This window comes from Corvus kubaryi, unplaced genomic scaffold (assembly GCF_017639235.1).
Source record: "Corvus kubaryi isolate FWS band 111438036 unplaced genomic scaffold, C.kubaryi_AGA036_p1.0 68, whole genome shotgun sequence".
NCBI lineage: Eukaryota > Metazoa > Chordata > Aves > Passeriformes > Corvidae > Corvus > Corvus kubaryi.
The window spans coordinates 5,036,721-5,062,463 of record NW_024582056.1 but is presented as its reverse complement, the minus strand read 5'-3'; the positions used below and the strand labels follow the sequence as shown (position 1 = coordinate 5,062,463).

The following is a 25,743-nucleotide window of genomic DNA, read 5'->3' as shown; positions in this document are numbered from 1 at the left end:
AATCTTTTTTTCTATTATTTTTCCATATTTCAATGATTAGAATTATTTATATTCTTTTACTTTTTTCTTCTAATTGCAATGCTAAAGATCACTTTAATAGCTTACAATGCAACTAAATGACTTTCCATCCTCTTTGAGAAGAATCAATAAGATCAACCTCTTAACTCCTTGATTTTGAACAATTTTGTTGCTTTTTTATGAACCCATTCAATTACTCGAAATTCTTTTGAGAATATGAACACAGGCAGGTGTTTGAACTCTACACAGACAAGCCTGGAGAAGCTAAGATAGCTTCTGGTTCTTCAGTCTGTTGGCAATAAATTAATTTATAGGATATGCATGAGAAAAGGAAATTCTGTCTCTTACATGAGGAATGGAGTGTACTCCACATGGAGGCTGCCCTGTAGAGAGCAGAGGCCAGCAGAGCAGAAAGATGGAGATCTGCAGTCCCTTTGGAAGCACTCCAGCTCTGCCAGGGCATCACTTTTATTAACATGGTAAATTGGTCTCAGTACTACTGAAAGGCAACCTTGAACTTCTTGCTTGCTCCAGTCCTTGTTATGTTCTGAAGTATGGGGCCTGGGTTCCCTTGAGTGCACCACAATTATGTTACACCTGCTGAAGTATCAGACCACCCATGATTTTTAGTTGTATAGAATAGCACGGGGATTAGGGCTTTTTGATGTATTTAAAAATGTTAAATGGCACCTTTGCTTGTAAAAGCATTAATTGTAGCACAGTGAACAGCACTGTGTCCTCAAAAAAGAGAAAACATTCCTTTCACAAAGTACCTGCTTGTTACTAACATAATTGCTAACTTAAAAGAAAATGGTACTTGTTTTTAAAAGGTTTCTGGAGTGATAATAAGGTTGTTTTATTATACCTCTAAATTGTTCAGAGAGCAGAACTTCCTCCACATTTTTGGCCTACAAAAGGCAAAAGATACTGAAAAAGAGGTTTTTGTTTGGGCAGATTTTTTTCTAAAATCACTGATAATGAAAAAAGGTTTTTATGATGTTTTTTTTGTTCCTTACATTGTAACAAATAGCATACTTTTTCCTTTTTTTTTCTTTTTTTTTCTAAGTGTTAAGAAATGCTTTTAAAAGTGTGTATCTTGGCCATTTCCACTTTTTATCAGAATATTGCACTTGTTTCTATACAGTCATGAAGCTTCATTAACAGATTACTGAGATCCAAAGTCATCTCAGTGTCAACACTACTAGTTTAAACAGGGAAATTTAATTATCTAATAATATTTGAACAATTTCCTCACCACACTCATATGCTAAGCACACTTTACAAAAGCTGTAATTACTGTATGGATTTATTAAGTTTAGATTCCTTTGATTAATAAAATCTGTTAAAACTACCTGAGAAGACTTCTATTTAAAGCAAAATTTTGTAATTATTTAAAAAAAAAATCTTGGTGAAGTTAAAGGAGATTTTAGGAAACAGATGGGAAAAAAGAAATTAAAGCTCCTACTTTAAAGAAATCTTTACCAAAAAAACCAAAGGTATTTAGAAATACATGGTGTTCATGTTCTAAGACTATGTAATTGTGAAGATATTACCCATATGGGCCTTGAAATATCTTCCAGAGACAAGTAACGCCCTAACCTTCCAAGAACAGATGTAAGAGAACTTGAATCTGTTGTAAAGTTGACCTTCATATTTATTGAGCTGTCTGTCTCAAGAAAATTGAATTCCCTCTGATAAAATGCCCTCTGATCTACATAGTTTTGGTTTTTTTAAGATACTGTTATTCATGTCTGCAATATTATGAATTGTCTCATTATATACTCTATTTACAAATCCTTGAGTGAAATTCTTCTCTCATCTGTTCAATCTTTTTAACTTTAACAATCTATGACACACTAAGATAGAAGTCACCAGTAAGTTTGGGAATAAACCATTTTCATTGCATCAGTTTCACAGGAGAGCTATACAGAAAGAGAAAATAAGCACAGTTTATTTTTTCAAATTTATTTCTTCCTGAAGTTTCTTCAGGAATAATAGTTAGCTTATGTTGTTGACTTTAAGTTCCTATTACATAACCATATCAATAGTGTCAATGGTGCATGGCTTCAAAAATAATGTGGGCCATATATATAATTTTAAGTACATTTTTTAAAAGGGTAAATAAAAAGGCTTTTCCAATTTTATTTCAATTGGTGTATTATTCATTTCTAGCACTTTTAAGGGTTTGGATCACTTAATTCTCAAGAAAGGAACCTTTACCTCACAATCGAGGTAATCTCAAATTTAAATTGAAAACAGCAATTAAAAAATTAAGAACTATATACTTTTTTTTTTAATAGTGATACTTATAACTTGCACATCTGAAAGTTTTTGAACTTTGTTGGATGTTCTTGGGTGTTCTTTCTTTGAAGTGTAATTTAAATCCTTTTATATTAAAAGTTTATCACAGTTATTTAAAGATCCTCTAATAGCTGAAATACTTCTTTTTCTCTTATTTGATTACAGTAGTTGTTACAGTGGTGAAAATTTATGGCAGTTTATTATGTTTTAGCTGTGTCTGTTCACAAGACTACATCCTTGAAGATGCTTACAGTAGGAAAAAAGATTGATTTTTTTTTTTGTCTTGGTTTGTTCTTTGCCATCTAACAAAAGAGGTCAAGTTAATAAGGAAAAAAAAAGGTATTCAGTTATTTCAAAAATTTGAAGAAAAATCAGGGATGTCAATTGTATAAATCTCCAAATTATTAAGGGTGTTGTACTTCAGCAGCACTGTCCATATTTAGAACTCACTCTTCTGCAGGACTATACATCCTCAAGAAAGCACAGTATCTGGGTACTTAGAAAATGGTTAGCAAAATCATAGTATTTAAACAAGACAGCAATAGTGCCTTGTTTAAAGGTATACCTGCATTGGCATATGGATTCTTCCTGAGATACTGAATGATAAAAGGAATAAAATAAAACAGGTAGCAGTGTTTTTGAAGGCCTGTAGGGAAATCTCAGCCTTTGGTGTTCTGACAATTCCTGCCCCTAAAAATAAGAAAAGGTGCAAGACCTGAATTTATATTAATATAGGTCCCAGAGAGTTTAGCAATTAGAAATGTCAAATAGAAAAGTTAGGTCTGTAGACACAACTGTAATTCAAAGTAAATATATTTGTCATTGTAACCACAGTCTGCTGCTCTGAAAGAGAGATATGGGTAACCAACTTACTTCTGTAGTCATGGACTGTGAAATTTGGTTTGTTGGAAGCCTCAGATGACAGTTTGAAGGAAAACCTTTGCCCAGCTGGTGACAAATCTTTGTCTGCTGCAGTGATGGTCTGTATCACCTGAAACCAGATTAATTCTGAAGTCAGTTCACTTGTAGAAGTGCAAAGTGAACACCAAATGAACCTATTGAAAGTGAAATCCTGCTGGATAACTGCCATTCCCTTAATACACTGGGCAGTAGAGGCAAGAAGTCTGAATTCTATAAGCACCAGAGAAATCAGAAGGTCTTGCTTTGACACATCTGATGAAAATCAGAAAGATTTACCCTATATTCATGGTATTTAATATTTATTGCTTGAATTAAAATGCTAGTGATTTCTATCAGTTGAATATTTCTGCAGAATACTGACCATGATGTCATTTTAAACCCAGAAATTTCTACTGCTTTAAATAGTAAGGAAAGAAAAAACAAAAGAGCAAGCATTACAAACTTGAAATACCTGTCCTGGCTTGGCATTCTCACATACAGATGTCTCATATGGAACTGAAATTTCAGGAGGAAACTCGTTGACATCCAGAACATTTATTATAACATTGACTTTGCTGGTTAATAGTGGATTACCTATAAATAATTTCAGAAGAAAAGCATTATATTTGTTGTCATCACCAGTCTCCAAAAGCTGTCATAAACTTGTGATCTCAGTACTGTGACTCCCAAAAGCCCTTGACTTCCATTTATTTCTGATTTGAACTAAGAAGAAAACAGAATCAAGCTTATCAATTTCTACCAGACTTTGATCCATTACTCTTCATGGGTTAAAGAATCAATTAGTGTGATTATCAGAGCATAAAAAGAAAAAAAAGTGAAGTTGTACCTGTTATTAAAGATGCAAACTTTTCTCAGATCACTTTTCAATAAGCCTGTGGAAAACACTTCCAATGATTAAAACTGAATTATGTTTTCCACAACTAAATGCAGAAAATCAATATTTATTTCCTAGTCATTGTTTGCATCTTCAAGATATTAAGGAGGCAAGCAGAGCATACCAATTTAGAAGATGGAGAAAGCAAGACAGAAAGATATGAAAGAAAAAAATCTTGCTGAAGGCCAGCCAGAGTGAGTGTTAAATTTAGCAGTGAAACATGCACAACTAGCATTCAAGTATTTGGCCATGTTGTAAAAGGTATTTCCTTAACTGCAAAAGAGTTTGCAGGCAGCAAATACTTTTGTGCAAAAGAAGTGTTCAACAACAGTATATATCATGTTTCTTTCCGCTGTCCATCCTCTACAGATAATCTTCATCAGTCACTAGATGCATTTTAAAAACAAGTTTATTTGCAAATGCAAAGTCTGACAAAAACAGAGACACTATTCCAACACAAAGCAGACAATATTATCTTTTACTTTATGCTGAAACCTCCTGCAAGATAACAAATACATGAAAAATAGTATAGTTTGTGAGTCAGAAGTATAATTATTTTTATCATTTTTCACTTAAGATGAGTGGCAGAAACAGTTAACCACTCAAGAAATCTATGCTATAAATCAGGCTGGTTTAGGAATGACAACATGGGGGCATGTTTAAGTACAAGAGGGCTTGTTTTGAATCCTCAGGAATAAATCATAGAATCACAGAATGCCTTGGGTGGGAAGGAACTTTAAAGATCATCAAGTTCCAAGCCCTCTGCCACATGCAGAGACACCTTCCACTAGACCAGATTGCTCGAAGCCCCTTCCAACTTGGCCTTGAACACTTCCAGGGATTGAGCACCCACAATTCCTCTGGGCAACCCATTCCAGTGCCACAGCACCCTGACTGTAACGAATTTCTTCCTCATATCCAATCCAAATCTACTCTCTTTCAGTTTGAAGCCATCCCTCTTTGTCTTGTCACTACATGCTGCTGTCAAAAGGTCAGCTTTCTCATAGGCTCCCTTCAGGTACTGGAAGGCCACAGTTAGGTCATCCCAGAGTGTTCTCTTCTCTAGGCTGCACAAGCCCAATTCTCTCAGCCTGTCTTCAGAGGAGACATGCTTCAGCCCTCTGATCATCTTCATGGCCCTCAATGGACCCTTCAAATATTTGCATTAGGCACTTGCTTTGCAGTTCGTGTAATCCTTGGCATTTCTTTTGTTTATAACTAACACAGCAAGGGACAAAGTCTCTTCATGTTGTCCCTGTAAAAAATTTGCATGATTTCTTCCTTATTCTTAGGAACTACTAAATGCAGTAGTAGTTTCAGGAGTCCTCTGTCAAAACCAAAGGTTTCCCCAATGATTTCCTAGTTACACAGGGCTAGCTGCAAGAATAACTTCATTTCACCTATTTTCAAGTAGTAGATAAACTGACCATGCTATAAACACAGATTGGAATTTAGAAGAACACAAAAATTCACTACCAAAACCACATATTTTTAGTCCCTACCTATGAATATATTTATTTAATAGAGAACGTATATAATAACATCTCTGAATCCTTGTTCATTTCCAATTCAGCATCATCCCTACTTGCAGAATGTCTCTGTGGAGGAAGGCATTGTGCAGTAGCAATGAAGACACTGTGTGGTCTAGCAACTAGGATTTAGGCACTGATTCTTTAGATGCCTGAAGAGCTGGAAGAAATCTAGATCACTTGTTCACAGTTGCATTGGTTCCTTTTTATAAAAGGAAACAAAAATACTAAGAAGTTATTTTATTCTGTAGAGGGCAGGACCTTTATAGAGAGATCAGAAAATCCTTGAACAGGTCAAGTTCACACAGCTACTGGGAGAAACAATCTGACTTAAAACCTAGCAGTACTCAACGGAAAGGACACATCAACTCACATGGAGTAACTCAGGTTTTGCTTTAGTTTTGCTTTTTTTTCCTGTCTGTGTTTATTTTAAGATACAACACTGAGTAACAGGGGTTCATATGAGACATTCTTCAAGCACATTAGTAGTTAATGCATCACCACCAAAGTACAGGCATATGCGTTCATTTCCTTTTAGAAATATGTTCACTATGCCTTTCAATAAAACAATGAATGTATTCAAAATTTATGCAGCATGTACATGGAAATAGCCTATTTTGATAATTTCTGTTAGACACAATAGTTTCTTTAAGAAGTCTTTTAGATCCTATTTTTGTGAAGTATGTTATATAAATGACATTTTTCTGCTTTTTGAAACAGTTTATGTAGTATGTGGTTTATATTTTTTAAATGAACAAAAAGATTTGATAGTTTGCCCCTCCTCAAAATCACAACAGGATAGCATGCTCTGGAAATATACATGAATACAAGTATACTTATGATTTATTTCTCACAGATGGTCTGTGATTTTTTCTCTGAGGTTATTTGAAAGATATATTAGAGGACAAAATCTTCTCTTCCTAAGTATTTCAGCCAAGTAGAATTTTACCTTGCATAAATGGTCTGGAAAAGTCAAATATGAAAGTAAACAGAATTACCAAAGCCTAAGATGGACCTATTTCAGGTTTTCATTTTGTCTATGTGATTGTCTTTCTGCTTTGCACTGACATCAGCTTAACTACTTGTGTATAGAAATGAAGAATGCAAGAAGATCGTGTACAGCTTTGAATTGATAAATAGTAACAAAGACCTGTAATACTTGATGTGAACAAGCATGAAGAATTGCATTTAAAATACTACTTTGCCGGCTTGACCTCCATTTTCTTTGGTTTTTGGTTGCTGTTTCTCTTAAAATCAAGTCTTTTGGAACCCTGTGAACACAATGGTGACATACATGCTGCTATCAGTGAGTGAGTCACTAAAAACCTCTGCTTATGTCTTTTAAACCCAGTTTACATAAATGAGAAGACTAACTGGTTAAATCATGAACATAGGAATTAAGAAGCTGATTTCATGTTTCAGTTCTGCCTGTAAGATATAGGAAAATTAATTAATTTCATTAACTTTATTTCATCAACTTAATTAATTAGTTCACTTCATCTTCCCTTGTTCTTGTCTGTAAAACAGTGACCATCCTGCTTCCTTTTTTTGCTTGATTACCATAGTTTGTTAACATCTTAATGGTTCAAAGATATTACAGCAGTAGAAAGCATAAAACATTCTTTGAATAGTGAGCTTGTGAAAACCCAAGATACCTGAGAAAATAGATGCTGACTATTGAGGAGAACTGATGATTCCTTAATCCTAGTTATGGTATGCAAGAGAAGATTAACTCCATTTTGAGATTTAAGGTGAGTTTTCTTTAACATTCTCAAAATTTGGGCCTAGACATAGGTGAGTTGGGAAGATGATTTGAACAGGAAGGATTATTATTTTTTTCTTACCCTTAACTTATGCTTTGAGGACGGGAAAGCAGAAATAAGATCTTACGCATTTTATCTAGCTCGTCTTTTGTCGGATGGAAAAGCCACTTCCATACCAGCTAATTAGGCAGCTCATGGAGGAACCTTTTGAACACTGGACTGGTTTTTTTATGCCATTATTCTCTTTTTTTATGCCATTATGCTCTTGGCACAGTTTTGGCCTGGGGCAATAACTGGTTGTGGAAAATTCACATGTATGTGCTGAGAATTAGCAAGGGCAAGGGACTACTCTTGAAATGAACACGAGCCGTGCTTAATATATTGGTTTGGATAGGTTATGTGGCATCAAAAATGTTCAGAAACAGCAGCCATGAAGGCTACTAGGGTGTTGATTTATTTTAAGAATTAAAAAACAAAACAACAAACTACAATGAAATATAGTCAGGTAATGAAGAGAAGTACAGACTAGTTGGGAAGTGAAACGGGGGAAAACAGTCTGAAACATCACCCACCTGCTCATGCGTTTTGTTCTATGTAAAACCCAAACTTTATTTCTATGAATGGGTTAGGGATGTTCTGCATTCAGCTTCCTTCATACCTGTCTTATCATGAGCATGTCTGCAGGACTATCATCCACCTCCTGCTTAAAAACATGTCCATTTAGGGACAATTCAAGAAAAAATAGTTTACAGAATGACGATTAGGATGTGCCTAAAAAGTGTGGGAGGGGTTGTTGTTGTTATTCTCTCACACTGAGAAAACTAAATTTTAGCAATAAAGTTTTTAAATAACATAATCTGGCTGCTACTAGTTATGAGTCTACTTATTTATTCTTATTTTATAAGGATATATTATATATATATCCTTATAGAGAGATAAGGTCACCAGGAAGTGAAAATACTTCAATAACAATATTGTTTGTCCTATGCTGAAGAAATTTTGTGCAGCTAATTTTAACACTGGGCTGCCTTCCTTACCTAGTCATGTATATGTCAAGGCACTGCTCAGTGTGTTTGTTCCGTGATAAGGGATGACAATTTCAGTTTCTATGTCAGCACTGGACAGCAATTTTTTGTATCAATAATTCTTCAAATAGAGCAATTTCCCCTCAGTCTTTTTCTTCAAATGCTGGGTTTTTTTCTTTCTCTCTAACCATTATTTTTTGGTTTTGTGCAGTGTGTCATCCCTCAATCCTCAGCCTTTATTTCTATGCTCTTGGTCAGACAACAGCACATAATGTTTTGACAGTTACTACACCTCAAATCCTCCCAAATTTTGCCAGTTACTGGTATAATAAAGACGTGGCAATTGTTGTTAATGCTATAGATAATGGTCAATGTATAAATATTTTGGGGTATGCTGCAATGAATCACAGATATATTTTAGGTGCAGATTCTTAACATGGCAATTGATAAAATTGGGGATTTCAAAATATATACTACTTGCTACAGCTCTGCTTAAATATGGTACTCATATATATATGTGCACAGACAAATAAACTTCAGGGTAGACATCTTTAATTACCCTTGGGAATAATAAACAGATTTAAATCAAGTCTAATAAAACTGCTTCCTTGCTGCAGGAAAAGAATTCACAAATCCCAAATGTCCTTTGTCCACCACTAAGTCGAAATAGTTAAGCTTTACTGAAACATAGACCATGATGAGACCTTCTTTCTGCATCTACTTGCCTTTCAGTTTATCTGGAAAAAAATTACAGTTCTGCTGGATTTTCTCTGAATATACACCTGCATATGTATCTCCATGAGCTCAATCACTTCTGACAGTTTAGGCTTCTCTGTTAGTGTATGTCTTTTCCAATCTATGGATAAAATTCAAGTGTTCAGCTGGTGTTCTCTTTATATTTTCAGGTTCCAAGGGGTGAACCTGTGGTTCTTTTTGAGATAACTACAAGTGAGAATTTTTTTTTTTTTTTAATCTGAAAGAATATATACCTTCTCTGTTTCCCAAATCTCCCTCTTCCTGTTAGTAGCATGTATTAACTTTTGAAGACTCAGCCAAGAAATACATTTAGGAAAACCTGTTCTTTGTTACAGAAATTTGAATTTTCTGACACATAAACAACATAGAAAGAATAAGAAATACAGCAGGATCCTCTTCCACAGCCTGTTGATGTCAACAGAAAGAATTCTTTGGTCTTTGCACAACTGCTAAGTGACCAAAAAGACTTGTATTCAAAGGGTGAGATATACCTATGAGAGTTACAGTTTGACAAGACCATGAATGCGAAATGCCACACAGACAGACAGCAATGAAGCAAGTTGCTGGTACCTAATAGAGTGGAAGAAGGGACTTCTTATGAAAAAAAGGCTATGCAGAAGACATAAAGACAAGAAATTAAATTATTCCACTGCAAATCACACAGGAAAAGAAAAGAAGGTGTTAGGCATAAAATTTTGGGCAAACACAAGAGCAGAGACGCAGCACAGAGATTAGTTCATTTAGGGCATTAAATCCCAACTTAATTTTAATGCACTTTTTATCTGAGTATCAAATGACTCTTTAAATTTTTCTGCCTTCAAAAAGCACAATAAAAAACCTGTTATTTGACTAACCTAATTCCTTATGAAGTGAATTACAAAATCAGAAATCAGAACGGGAAAGCATCCATACAGCTCCTCATGTTCTCCATGCTGACAAAATGGTTTTCAGCTTCTGAGGGAACTGTTCTTACATGAGGTCTGCTAGCAAAACCTTACTATACAGGGCTGATGGAACATCACACTTATCCTCACAATGAGTCTGGGAAAATTATTTTTATTGAACCTTCTTAAATAAACTCTTGGCAATTCAAGCAGTCTTCACATTATATTTATACCTGAGCATTACATTCTGAGAAAAATACCACATTAGCATATTAATTTAGTTTGTGTCATACTTACTAACTTTACTTGCAATTATAGAGAAATTGTATTGTGCTATGCTTTCTCTGTCCAGTAATTCATTAGTAGCAATGGTTCCTTCAGTAGCATCTATTGTAAAGTAGCTGTCCACATCATTCTTCCAATCGATGAAGTATCTGTATGTGAAAAATATTAAAGAAAGTAGATGCAAATGTGCAAAGATTACTCATTTATCATAGCAGCAGTGTAGCTGCCTCAAGTTTTGTTATTTTTCTCTTCACAGCTATTACCATCCTTGCAGGAAGAAGACAATAAAGAATGATTTGTTTATTTCTTTTTTTGCCAAGTGGGAGTGCTCTGGGGGAAATGGGATATAATAAAAGATTTAGTACTTCTGGTGTTCAGATTATTTGAAAACCTTGAAGTCCCAAGAAGCTGATGCACATCTTCTGTGACCCTGATTACTTATACCAGCCACTTTGGAAAGCACAACATAGGCTTAGAGGGAAAAAGAGAAAAGGTATGTGAAATAGGGTATGTGATGTATGAATGGTGATGAAGAGTGTGCCAGGTCCGGACTCTTTACATCCATTTGTAACTGCAGTGGGCTGGACTAGCCTCGCTGGCTCTCAAAAAGGTGTCCTAAAGGATTTTGGCAGAGTAGCAGCAAGGGAGATGGAGAAGAGTATGCTTATTACTACACATATATAGGATCAATAAAGAGCACTTTACCTTTGTGAAGAATAGGCTCTGTACCTGTGAGGAACAGGGAAAAAACAATTGTTTTGGGTTTTTTTGTTTTGTTTTGTTTTCCTGAGCCTTTATTTGTCAAGAAGTATGAACATAGGAGAGATTTAAAACTAGAAATGTCTACTTATTTCTTATTTTTCTTTAGCGAGAAATATAAAGTGAAAGTGTACTTGTAAACATAGCTGCTTAAAAGCAATGTGATAACTATCCCAAACCCATTTCCCTTAAATGCTAATTAATTTGAAAGTCTATATTCACATTTGATGCTACTGTTTGTAGTCACAACAGAACAATATTCTTTCTTATGCAATTGCCGCCAGCTACTAATTTCCTTTTCATTGTTAGTCTCTTCATACCTTGATAGTGTTTCTCAAAAACTAGGCAGGATGAAATTGAGAAAGCCTTTCATGAGCAGTAGGTAATAAGAACAAAATGGCACTCAACAAGTACATTTAGAAGATCATAAAACCTAGAGAACCACTCCTATGACACCTCATTTCATGTAAACCAGTGAGAATAAGAATAAAAGCTGCTATTTCTGTCTCTAATTAGAGTTATTTATGTATTTAATATATAGGGAATGGAATGATAAACACTATGTTTACTCCCGTAGAAGGAAGCAATGGTAGAAAGGGGTATATGTCATATTCCCAGAGAAAATATTTCTGCTTGGTGCTAAGAATGCCAATACCTCTGGTAAGACTTGAAGAGTAAAAAAGCCACAAATAAGGTGATGTGCTTGTTTTGAGACATTTTGTTCAATCAAAATCACAACAAAATTTCTATCTGTAGATGAAATAGGTTATTTCATCAATTGACAGGCATCATTACCAGTTTACAGCTTTAATTGAAAAGCCTCAGAAATGGCTTGCTAAAGGCAGCATGTATCTTTTTACACAGTTGAGCAGGCACATTTTCTTGAATATGATATTATTGTCTACCAATATTTGTAATTTCAATCTCTTTGTTCAAAATTTGCTTGACATTAAAATTATGAAAAATATATAAGCCATTTATTAGAAATATCATTACCCTGAGATACTCTCTCAGGAGCAGCAAAATTACTCTGTCAGGCTTTGCATGTTTAATAAATTTTAATTTCTTTCAAAATTAAATACACAGCAACCCACAAATAAATGAGTTCAAAGTATAAGAAAGTAACTTGGCTTTTATTTCCCCTTAGGAAGATTAACTTTGCCTGAGTACCCTGCATAGCACAGTATGAACCAGGGAGGAAAGTACAGGCCTTAATTCAAAGCACAGTGTAGGTGATGGCCTCCTTCACCAGGAGGCCTTGAAACTACAGAAAACATATTAAGTATGACCACTGTTGTGTTTGAAGTGAAGTTCAAGCATGAATATTTGTAGGATTAGAGTCTGATTGTCTGGAAGCATTCACACAGGTGATTAACTTCATGAACAGCCCCAGTAAAAAAACTTCATGCCCATTCCTAAACATAAGCATCAACAGGATCAAGGTTCACAGTAAGCACTGCAAGACTGGCACTGCTCCTGCTGACACTTATGGCAGAATTCCTCGTGCCTTCTGTGGAAATGGGAATTGAACAGTTTGATAAAAACAGAACTGTGTCAGTTCTTCCAAATTCATTGCCTTCACCTTCGCTGTGTTCACAGTGTGAAAATTACTATGCCATCACCTTAGAATTGTTAGTACTTTTATTTATTTATTTTACTTTTGGCATTATCTTTAAAGACATCCCTTCCTTCTCTCTCCATGTGCTGCACCTAAGCGTAAATTAGGCATGTAAAAGACTGTTGTTTCAGCTCCTCTCATTTTAAGAATTTACATATTCAGTTAGACTAGAGAAGGGAGAGGTATAGAAGGAATTATTGGAGATGTATCTCCTAAAACATATAAATTTACAGGAAAAGATGCAAACAAGCATCCATTCTTCCTCCTTTGATTGGTTCTCCATGTAGAGTACCCAAGAAAACATACCTAGAAGAAAATCCTCTTACAGGAAGGTCTTCTGGACCCAGAATTGCACCCAGATACTTCAGTAAGTCTATAAAGCTTAAGAAAATAGTGAATGGGACCCCATCTATCTGGTCTTGAAATGGAATTTTTTGTGACATCCCAAGGGGAAGTTACTTTTGGCAAAGTCCCTAAGAAAACATAGTTTCCTTTTCTAGGAAAAAAACACTCTTTCACACACTGATGCGCAGTGTGAGATTTTTTGTAAATAGGACAGCAACAGCTAATCTTTTTCTAAGGCCAACAGCATAGCGTGAGCTCTGTCCTTAATGTGGAAAAAATGCTTTGAAGAAGAGAAGAAATGGGAAAAATGTCGCTAACCAGAAAAATTGGTAACTTTCCAGAGATAAATCCAGATATCTGCGACATAAAGCCTGACATTTCTTGTTAGATTGGGATACACAGAGGAACACTGTCAAAATACTGGTATTAGGACAGCTGTCTAAATCTTCCAGTCATGGTCTAGCAGTTTGGAACAACTGAGGTTGGTTTATTTGACTTCTCAGAGTGCCTGCAAGCCAGACCATGGATAAGTGCACTCATCCTAAGAGGCATTTCCCTCCTTGAAAAGTTAGGGAGAACTTACTTGTTGACATAGGACAAAGCAGTATTATTTTTCAGAAGCCCCTGAACAGGCCTGCCTGGCAGCTCTCAGCACAAGACATTGATATAGTTCATATTTACTTCCAGGGAAGAAATTTTGACTTATATGTCTCCCTGAATATTCTTCCCAGCAGAGAAGCGTATTCCATATTATATTATTCTTGAAGGCAGGGAGAGTGTGGAAGTATATATCTTTGCTAACATTGTCTGAGTTTTCTTAAGAAAACTGCTTTTTAGCTGCATTTGCACACCATGTAGGATAGAAGAGACAGAATGGAAATATTTTTTTTATAAAATTATAAGATTCAGGCCTGTAAGACTCACCCAGAGTCCACACTGGCTTCTTAGGAGCTCCAAGAATTATGGACATTCACCCTGGCTAGACGGTGAGGCTGCGTGTCCCTCATGAGCTCTCACAGAACAGTCTCATGGTAGAGGGCTCATCTGCTTGCAAAGAGAGGAGGACAACAAGGGTGGAGTGCTATTGAATACATGAGTGACAGCAGGTCATCCTTGTGAGGATAACAGGAACTCTGAGCCATCGAGCAGACAACTGTAGTTGCTTCAGACTGTTATACCATGAATAAAAGAACTGGACAGCTGTCCTGTGCTTCTGGAGAAACCTGTGTGACAACATGCTCAGAAGGGATGGGATGTGGCAGGATGCTAAGGAGGCTGTGAAGCTTAGGACTTGGGAATTATTTTTGGTCTTAAGAACGTGGAGGGGAAGACTTCTCCTGTCTATCACAGGAAACACTGTCTTGACAGCAGTGGGGGTTCATCATCACCAAAAGTTTATAAACCCTGTCCAAGTCTTTCTTTGTTGTTCCGTCCTGATATTGACAGCAGCAGTGACACAATGCAACAAACAGAGGAATCATATCAGAGCATGCAACAACTTACACCATATTTACCATCTTCTTTTTTTTTCTTTTTTTTTCTTTTTTTTTTGGTTGATGCTTAAACAGAACACAAGGTATGCATCTGTGTGCCAATGCATTGGCCCTTAGTGGGGATTTCACCAGCTGTTCCCAGCACTCTCAGATCATCTTCTGAAGAGGATGTCATAAACACAGAGAAAGTAAAGCTTGTAGGGTATCAAGAGGTACCAGAAAAATTTCAGTTGCACAATGTTGATATGGTGAAAGCTGAGTCATATCTAAGTGCTCTCTTGTGTACTCCTAGTCCAGAGGCACCCCAGTGTTAAGTGCTGACAGCTGCATCCCTCCGTGTCTCAGACAAGCTACTTTGACATCATTTTAGGCTGAAAGGTCTGAAAGTCTTAAAAAAATTGGGCAGACTCACACTTTGCCCGTAAACACCCATACCTCCTAAAAACCAAGAATGCAAGCAGGAACAGTCTTGTGTAGCTCTGCCATCTCACTGCTGGTGAGAGACATGAGGGGATTTATGAATCTGGAGAAAAAATATTTGTTTCCAGAAGTTTTCTTTCTGATACCAGACCTGAAGGATGAAAAGATGGAGCCCTTGGTAACATGGCTAAACTCTGAATATCTGAAAAGGACTATGCAGTTCTTAAACCTTGTTCTTGATATGATGGTGTAATTTAAGCCAGGAAATGAGCAAGGTAAGACATATAAAAGTGTGTGTTTTAGAGGAAGAGAAGACTGCTTTAAAGCTACACTGTGAGGATTAAGGCCAAATGCCAGAAGTAAAACTCAAGGATTAATCTTAAAGAGTGCTGAAACAGGCAATAGATAAGCTGCAGTGATGGTAAACATAAGAAGGGCTCTGACCTGCCCAAACTGCTGAAAGTAGCAGCAAAGACCAGTTTGTATAGCAAGCAGGGAAAGGAAACATGGATCATGTCCCTATAGATGCTGTTATGCTGAAGGTACTCAGTCCAAACTTACTCCTGCAGCAACAGAATGCATACAGAAAAACTCTGAAGGAGTAAAGCTCATTATTCAATTGGAATTGGCATGAAAATGAAAAAGAATCATAAAATGCAGTGAGCATTAACACATTTGACATCTAATCACTGGCTTTACCTATTGTTTTATTGTAAAATAAATAGTGATCAGTAGTTGCAACCCTAAAAAGTTGCCCCCTAAAAGAAGAAAACAAAACAAAAGTAATAGAGAGGGGGACATTCCTTCAATTTTAATTTTTAATAGAGTTGTCCCACATCACCCGTTGTATTCCAGCATAAATGTTCTCACCTGTATTTGAAATGCTATTGTGAAGTTGTACCTTAAGCCCAGCCTGATGGTGAATCTAAGAAAACAAAAATCATAAATTTTCTGTGTACAATCTGAATGATTTGGCTCTCAATCCAACTTTAGAAAGCACGTTATTACTTTGACTAAAATTTGTCAAACCAAGAACTGGAATAAACCTTTTTTTTATATAATAAAATTCTTGATGTAATAGGATAAAAAGAAGTATTATTTCTAAGAGAAAGTATGCTCTCAACTATGCTTTTCCACATTACTTTTTCCAGCTTCAAGTATTTACTTAATACCTTTCCCTGTACTGAATCAAATTGGAAAGAGGAAAAATCCTCCCTTTCTGTATTATCTTGAAGGGCTGTGCTCTCCTTAAGTCTAAACTCACTTCAGTTGGGTTGCCAGTCCCTTCTGATCTCCCCTAAGAACTTTATCCTTGCCCAGTCACTGTGGAATGCCCCTGTGGATGGTCAGTGGTGGGAGGAGGAGGTGCCTGCAGCCCTCAGAGACTGTGTCTGTCACCCTGAAGACATTTGAGGCAATGTTTGTGATGCAAGTCTCAATTTCAGCAACTCAATCAACTGAAGTAAAGGCAGCTTTCTCAGTCCAAGCTGAATTATTGCTGTATTTTGGTGTTTGAATTTGGTTTAATATTATTCACTTGGAAGGTTTAAGACTGACTTCTCTGAGTGAATTGCTATTGGAAGTAGTTCTGTTGATATGGAGAAAATGAGCAATATGTATTATTTGTAATATTTGCAAATTAGCTACTTTTGACTATGAACCTTAAATGATTACGGGAATAAAAGAATTTACAGAAAACCAGACTTTTTCTGCTTTGAATGAGAAAGATCATGGGAAGAAATGGGAACAATAAGGTAAAGTTAAAGCTTATGTTCCAAGGATAATTATCCTGGTAATTTCTCTCCTCTAAGTGAAGATCATACAAAATATCAGATCTATTGGCCAAGATCTTCAGAGCTAAGACTAGCTAAGACTTCAGAATATATAGGCTTAAGTAATTCCTCTTTTTCTTTTTAAATTACTTGGGATCTCATTGCAAGGAGTATCCTCAAGATAAAAAAAGGCAGTGGCAATATAAAATCAGCACAACCAAAATTAGGCATTTGAAGGTTAATGGCTTCTGATCATTGTGCTTTTGTGCTCAATAAACATTTCCTCAAAAATTCCTATTTTTTTTTTTTAATTTGAGAGGGAGAAATAACCTGGTGATAGAGGAGCTTTACAAAAATACCTCAACTTGTCTCAACTCACACTTTGCTGATGTAAAGCACATTGCTTACTCTAGTACCTAGTGACTTGGAACAGTGACTTTTTTTAAGAAAAAGTATTGCAAAGAAAGGTAATGGATGAAATAACAATTTTCTGTAATGTGATAGATCACTATTTGTGTATGTGACCTTAAACTGTATAACTGCATTCACTTTAAGTTTTATTTAAATATTAAACTGCAGGTAAATGAAAGTCAAGAGCTCATGAAAACTTGGGATATTTAAATAACACCCATCATATCAGAAATAGTAAGCATTAGCCTAAAAACATTAGGAACATGAAAACCAAGAGAATTCAATTGGGTTTTGTGATCAGTTAAGATTTTTTGTAATTCCAATACATATATAATTAAATAAATGAAAGAAGCATTAAAGCAGGAGTGGCAAAAGGAGTAAGGGACTGCGAGAATACAAATGAGATTCTAGGTGTGACGAGACTGAAAGCCCAAAGAAATTTTCATTAGCAGAATAATCATGTGCTGTGGCTTGAAATTATTGGACCTCTGCATATAACTGGATGTTGAGAATATGACACTTCTAAAACAGAATTTTGTCCTGGGCATCATGTCATGAGATAAATATCAAAAAATTAGAGGAAGCTTACAGAAAAGCAAGAGAAACTGTCTTGGGTCTAGGAATTCCAAGTTGTAAGGAAAGATTAAAAGAACATATGCTTAGCTTGGATAAGAGATGAGAAAAGGGAGACAGGATAATGGCCTGCAGATAACTGAAGGGCTTCAACAGCAAAAAGGGAGGGTAGGATTTTTTCAACACAGAGAAGTGAAGGAGCAGAACTCAGAAAGGAAACTTTATGTTTTGTAGCAAAATCCTTCTGTCAGTGATGTACATTATGCTGCACACCGGAGGAATGACACGAGTGCTGTCGTTGCTACTAAGAAGACAAAGTGGGTAATGCAACAGAGACTGTGCAGTAAAGGAAATTTCTAGAAAGGTAGAATGAATAATTCTCATAGTCTTTGTAATGGTAAATTCTGCTAAATAGGAAACGGTGTAATAGTACCAATCATACTCATGATAAGGTGCAGTTCCAAACATTTTAAAATGAAACAATGGGTTTTGGGTCTTTTTAAGATTGCCATTATTAAAACAAAGGAAAACAGAAAAATCACTCCTACAATGAGGAACAAGAAATTCAGAGGTCAAGTCAAGCCTGAAAGAAATGAAAAACTTAGAGAATGCAATGTGTTGAACGGTAGAAGCTACATGTCCTCCAAAATCATATCCTGCCACTAAAATTTCCTTCCTGCAATTCTAAATCCATTCACTGAGTTATCATTGTGTAAAACTCAAACAAATCTTATCACCATATTTACATGTATAAATGTAACTGTAAGTCAGAACTTTATTGCTCTTCTCAAAGGTAAGTGCTAAACTCTTGTGTTGATTACTGGAAGTATCTTCCATTCCAGTTAACACTGAGGAGTGACTTCCATGATTTCGCTGAAGGTGCAATCAAGAATTTTTGAAATGAGTTGCCAGTCTAAAAATATTGACTCAAATACTCCAGCATAAGGTTTTCCAATTGCTGAGCAATTCTTTTATTGCAAAAAAAGGGTACAAAAGTACATGGCTCCCTGCTCTCAGAGTCCCAGCCACCCATGGAACAAAGTGTTTCTGGAGGAGTCAGATGTTCTGTGTGAGCTGCTGCATCATAAGGGCACAGAGACTCATCAGCTGCAAGAAGTTTTCAGCACAGTCTGCCAGGCATTTGTCCACTTCAGCAAGTTTCTCAACAATGAAAGATTTCTGCTTGTCGCTGTAACCCATGCATGCCTAAAGAAGTCATTAAGCTAAAACAGGTATAAATAAATGCAACTTTTTTTTTTTTTTCCTGTGCTACGTGATAGAGTCATCTGAGTTATTTAGGACTAAACAGGATTGTTAACTTTCCAGTCTTTCTCAGGGCTACAGCAGTTGAATCAGTGTTATATTAATTTAGTTTCTTTTCCATATGTTCTTTTGACTTAAATATTATCGTGGGCTCTCTGTCTTGTGTTCTTTTATTAACTTGAAAATGTTGTCTCAAACAATTTACAGGAGCAGAAATGCTAAAGAATCTTTTTTCTCGTTTGTGCAGCATGGTAATATGAAATAAAGTCTAAGGTACTACTTGCTCAACAGTAGCAGACAGGTTTTGCATATCATTCATGTTGTCCAGTGCTAATACAAGCACAATAATTTTGAAGTGCCCTTTACACTGCACAACCCAACAGCTATTGTGCTGCAAGCATACACACTATTTTATATGTGAAATATTAGATGCTTAAAAAAATAAAAGTACTTGTTATTGAATAAACTCTGTTAATATAAAATTGTCTAAGAAATACATTTCTTAGTATACTGAAAATAGATAGGACTTCTCTTGTGGAGAACTCCCAGTTTTAATACCTTGAGTTTAATATTATGATGTTCTGCTTGATGGAAGTAAATGCAATCAAACTTACCTATTGTCACATAAAAATATCATCTGCTATATTCATACTAAGAATTACTTGAAAAATCTAATGCTAATAGTAGCAAAATAACATTTGAAGTTTTGTTGTAAAGTTTGCCTGTCATTAACCAAAAAATGTAAAGGATGTTCCTAGGTGGCAGATGCTGTTCCACTAGGTTGTGGGGGTTTTTTTTGTTTATGTGTTTTAAATAATTTATTAAACCATGTCCCTTAATGGCAGCAGAAACTTTTTGTATCTTTGCTGAATATCTTCAGAACACGGCTGAGGCATTAGAGATCAAAGCAAAGGAAACTGGTCTGCTGTCAGATTGTATCCCTTTGGTAATCTCATGGATATCAGGTAGATCCCAGAAGAGCTCCACCCATGCCAATACATAATAATCTCAAATACATTGGTTTTGTTGGGGATTTTTAGGGCGAATACTAGAAATGGAGGGTAAACAACAACAAACAAGCAAACAATAAAAAACCCTCAATGGACAAAACCCAGTCCTATCTGAAGTTTGAAAAGGAACCAGCACTGCCATTCATTACTATCTAACTATTTCCATGAAATCTTAACATGACATTTCTCCAAACTGCCCAGTCAGACACAGTCACAGAAGGGCTTCTGCTGCTCTTCCAGGTTAAGTAGTTTTCTCCTATCCTGACATCCCTCCCTGCTTTGAATCTGCATTATCCTGTAGTTCTCCCAAATGCAATTTCCTTTTCAAATGAAAAGGGACAGTTTGTAAAAATGTAGCTTGGTCTCAGCTGCTTTGGGACCTAACCAGTGTCACACATAGGTCACTGCTCAGTTGTACTTGCAAAACTCATGTCAAAAACCACCTAAAGTGTAATGCTAAGTTTGTATAATAAAATGCAACCAAAAATGAGCAGCCAATGTGGTTGATCTAACTAGCTCTAAGTGCCTTTACTGTCATATAATAACACACAACCAACAGGGGGAGCATAGTTAGAAAGGTCTTATGGCATTGCTTTGTTCCAAGGTATCAAAAACTAGAGATGCCTGTGAGGATGATGCTATAGAAGTGCCAGAATTGCCTTTATACCACATCACACTTGACACATCTAAAAAAATACACCCCCAAGTTTACTAACATACCAAAATATTTCTGTCAGTTTTACTATGATTTTTCTTTCAGCATTTCACACAAGTAGCCATATTTCTGCATGATTTTGTAGAGAATTTCAAATGCACTTAACACTGATGTAAAGCTTTTGTAATAGCCCAGGCTGAGTGCTTTTGAAGATCCCACTGAGGTAATGCATCTACTGTTTTAGGAAGGATAGTTTTGCATTAGTTAAAATATTTTGGCTCAAAAAGCAGAGAATTCCGGGATTATTTTGACAAAAACCCAAATAAATTGTTGTCTCTCTACCCTCTTCCAAAGGAGTTCAGCACTGCAATTTCTCAGAGTGCAGTCCTGTGAGCTGTACTTCAGCCTTCCCAAAATGGGTGTTGTCTTTACCACCCAGCAGGTAGTGATGCTTAAGAGAAGGACAAAGGAATTGCTACACCTTGGGACAAGGTATCAATGCTTCTTGTCAGTGCTCCATGCCTATCATTTGCATGCCTTTCCTGTAACACTTGATCTCCCACAAGAAAAAAGTTTGGGCCTTTGGCATACTGCTTGACTGGGTTTACAGTCCTTTGTACATGCCTCCCTACTTCTGTGATTTTAATCAGGAGGTTGAAGGTTTAGTGATATTAGAAGTCAGTAGCTTACCTGGTCTGAAATGAGTAGTATCAGTGCAAATAAATTATACTTTGCTCCTTTGGAGAAAATCAACCATTATGCCAAATTAATTGACAGGAAAGCAGTAGCTGCAGACAGCCAAACTAATGATGGGTCGGAGTCAAGCAAGGGAAGCTGTTAAACTTTTCATAAGCTTTATAAATCTTACATAAGAATTTTAGTAAAACATGCCAGGTAATATAGGAATTAAAATGTGCTGCAGTTCAGTTATCAGGCCTTTCAAACTGCCAATTCTTCCTGTCTACAACTTCCCATGATTTCTCCTCCCTCTGCCTTTAAAGGTTTTATTCATTTTCTTATCTGACACTTCAGTCAGCTCTACTGTCTGCTCTGCATTTCTCATTACCAGCTGAGTATCTTATCAAAAGCTGTTGTCATTTGGAAAATGCATTGTTTTTGTTCAGTCTCAACATCATTTTTGCTGCTTCATTGAGCAGGCAGAACTGCAAGACAGCCAGGCAGAGGGAAAACTTTGTCCTACAGTTTAATTAAGTCTCAGTTTTTGGACTGTGAGCAGCAGTAGAAGGCATGTTGGACTTAACACCATCACTCCCGGCTTAGCAGTCAATACTGCTATGATAGGAAAGCAGCAGAGCACTTTCTCTACCAGCACCACACACTATAGGCCCTGAACACCATTTCATCCTGGTTTTGAAAGGTGTACATTTGCCCTTTGCCCTGTCTGTTCTTTCCCCCTTCATCCAGCCCATAGCAGGAAGAACCTGCCACCTGCATTCCCCAAGGCACCCAAGTACCAGAGGGCACATCTCACCCTTGGTGAAAAGACAGTAGGGCTCCTGCTTTGCTGGTTTTAGGTGGGGAAAGAGCATGCTGGGATGGGTGTCTGGGTGTCTGTGAGTATCTCTACTAATGGGCAGAGTGAGAATAGAAAGATGGAGCAAGTAAATCTGAGAGGATGCCTCAATCCTGAAGAAAGATGAGAGGGGGGAAAGCAGATGCTATGACTCCATTAGACAGTCAGCCTCAGTAGAAGCCTAAACGTTACTTTGCATTTGGATGCATCTGACCTAAACCCCAAAGGGTAAGAAAGAGATGCTTCCTGAGCTGCTGTTCCGATGCCTGGCTTGGAATGTTTTGTCTTCTGATAAAGTGCTAAGGCATTAAATACCTAAATACTATAAAGGAGAGCTGGCCTACTGGCATATATTCAATAGGAATAATCTTTGATTGTTTTCTTTTGCATTGTGTAAATATGTAAATATTAGCTCTGCTCTATATCTTTTGGAACCAAAATCTGAACAAATGTCTTTTTATCCATTTAAAAAGATGAAGTAAAATGCTGATGCTGAGACAATCAAAGGAAAAGGAAATAAAGTAATCATGCTGACTCTAGAGAAAACTGCAGTGCACAGTAAAAAATTTATTGCTTGCTTAGATCATCAGTTGGGACTCACTTGGTTTGTCAGCTGGATCTGCAAGAGGAAACAGTGAAGTCAAGAATTGGAGGCTTCATTGTGCTGCTTTGAAGCTGATTTGGTGAAATGTTTATAAAAAAAGAGATTATTCAGAACAGCTCTGATGCTGCAGAGCTGCTGCATTTTTGTCTTTTCTTTCTCCTCCCCAAGCCTCTGATGTATCAAGGAATGCAGAATCTGCAGAGGTCTGTATATGTATACATCACCTTTTCGAAGGTTTTATGAATTTCATGAGGGCACCAGGCAAAAGTTGCTGTATAATTTGCATGCTGATACTCTGACCTGAGCATCAGGTGCCTATCTGAGCTGAATTTCTGTGCTGTGTTTCCTTCACACTATTTTCAGATTTATTTTCTAAAATAATCTGCTGTTATAGATCTGTATACTTACTATTTCAATGAATGCTGACAGCAGTTTTTTAGCCATCATAGATTCCCTGCCTTTATTTTCCACAGGTTCTATTCCAGCTTATTAAAGATGGATGCCACAGAATCATAAAAAGGTGGAAGTTGGCAGGTACCTCTAGAGGTCATTTGGTCCAAACCCTCCATTTAAGCAGGGACACCTAGAGCCGTTCACCCAGGACCAACTCCAAATGGTTTTTTTTAATATCTCCACAGAGAGATACTCCACCACCTCCCTGGGCAATCTGTGCCAGTGCTTGGTCAACCTCACAGCAAGAAGTGTTTTCTGTTCCTGATATCCAGAGGAAACCTGTTTCAGTTTGTGCCCACTGCCTCTTGTCCTCCCCCTGGACACCACTGGGAAGAAGCTGTCTCCATCCTCTTTGCACCCTCCCTTCAGGTGCTCCTATGGGCACTAAGTGCATTTATCTTCTCTTCCCTGGACTGAACATTTCCAGCTCTCTCAGCCTTTCCTCATAGAAAGAATACTTCAGTTCCTTCATCATTTTCACAGCCCTTTGCTGGACTCCCTCCAGTATGTCCATATCTTTCCTGTAATGAGAAGCCCAGAATTAAGACACAGTAGAAGTAGAAATATCTGAGATCTGTTTGTGTCTACAGTCAGAATATGACTGAAACTTCCAAACACAGAGATTCCAAAAAATGTAAAACTCTCAAAAACCCTGTTATTTAAACTTTATTAACAAGCCTGAAAGCAAAAACCAAACAAACAAGCAAAGTGCAAAATATGTAAGAAAATCTGTATGCAATAACTTTTTAAACATAATAATAAACTTGAGTACTTTAGGACCGGAAAGTATAGTCAATACTTACAAAGAGATCTAAAGGATAAATTCAGAATGAAAGGACTTGGAATCTGACTAGATTGCGATGGTAGTTATCCTTGTGGAAAGGGATGAAAGACCTTAAATGAAAATATTGGGAAGCTTATTTATTATTCTATACTAGTGAGATAGCTTCAGGATCATCTTGGTGTACCAAAGTGCAGATTACCAACTAACACGTTTCCCTGTAGCACGTAGGTTTTCCTTAGACATAGTTTTAAATCCTGAGCCCTCATAATCCTCTGTCAAGCCCTGAGAGGTTCACCGATTGAGGTGATATGATAATGGCTGCAGCCATTAAAACTCTGTTTTAACCTCACAATTGCTTTCCAGAATCCCTGAGAAACTCATTGCTGGAGAAATCTGGAATAAGAGTTCTTGATGAAAAATCATGAGGACTATTGTTTGAGGCAAAAGTACAGTGTGTGCCTCTGGGATGAGAACGGGCTTTGTAAAATCGCATCACCAGGTGGTACAAGTGCTGTGAAATAAACTAGAAATTATTATGAACTATTATGATCATATTGTTCTTTCCCTTCACTTTGGCTACTTAGCTGTTCTCAATTAATTTAAAAGCTTTCCTTGCCAGGTTGTTCTTTGCCTTGGATCTGAATGCATAATTCTTGATTTTCAGCATCCACTTCCTTCACAAACAGGCCGTTCACTGAGAGCCGTAGTCCATAAACTTCTTGGGTCTATACATCTATTTCAGTTCAATCTCCTGACTGACATTTTATAGCATAATATGACTGCATATGCCAGCTGAAGATCACTTGCTGTTTTTCACAAGCTTCAGTAACTTGATAAATTACTGGCTGTAAATAAAGGTTACTAGCCTCTCTCAGTTTTAGACTTTGTTTCCAGTTGCTTTTGACTTGCTGGACTTAGGAAATAATATTTCATGTTTCAAGTGCATCCAGGAGTTGATCTAGGAAAATTTATGCATGTCAAATGCATCCCACTAGTCCTTTATTTGGGAAGGTCTGATTTTTCTCTAGCACAGTCTTTCTGACTTGTGCCAGAAAGTACTTACCTTTGCTCCATGTTCCTGCCAGTCTTGAGAAAACCCACACAGATCAAAATGTCATTCTACATGTGTCCCAAAATTGCAAAGAAGGATTTTTAATGCACGACTCTCTCTGTTTCCAGTGAACCTGCTGCAGCATCACAGAGGGCTAATGAGTGACTACAATTACCTTCCCCCCTGATCGTGTGTGATTGCTTCAGCCTTAAGTATATAGATTTAAGATTAAGACAAATTCACACCTTTTTCGTTATTTCTCCTTGTAGTATCTCCAAGCCTATTACTGAATCAAGGTACCACAGACTCTGAATTGATTCAACTGAGCCACTTGCCAGCTGAGCTGTGATAACTGTCTGTGTGCATCTAATCCATTCCAAGTGTAAAATAAATTGTATTAATTTAAACTACCATGAAGGGGACTAGCATAATAATTTGTTACATCTTGTTTCATGGTAAAGGTAAAGCAGAGACTGTAACTCTGCTGTGACTGCTAGAAAACAGCTCCTTTTGAAGGACAATTTATACACAGAATAGGAAAGCTTTTTCTGCCTTCTGTTTGAAGAGAAGTCACTTTTCTGTCCAGTCCCTTAAAACCAACCAGTCACTGAGGAGGAAGACAAGTCATTCAAACCTAGAGAA

At 36.7% G+C, this 25,743-nt stretch overlaps 1 protein-coding gene across 3 annotated transcripts in view; it reads right to left on the bottom strand.

The window, feature by feature from the left end:
- The window catches only part of LOC121674448 (cadherin-12), a 430,502-nt gene that overhangs the window by 6,641 nt on the left and 398,118 nt on the right, over positions 1–25,743 (bottom strand). For 2 of the 3 annotated variants that reach the window (XM_042048820.1, XM_042048822.1), the window contains 3 exons: positions 10,369–10,505; positions 3,692–3,813; positions 3,193–3,310 (listed from right to left, as the gene is read on the bottom strand). In XM_042048820.1, the coding sequence (XP_041904754.1) occupies positions 3,193–3,310; positions 3,692–3,813; positions 10,369–10,505 (377 nt within the window). Of the gene's footprint in view, positions 1–2,884; positions 3,010–3,192; positions 3,311–3,691; positions 3,814–10,368; positions 10,506–25,743 lie in introns of all 3 variants that reach the window. The other variant, XM_042048821.1, reaches the window with a different exon arrangement.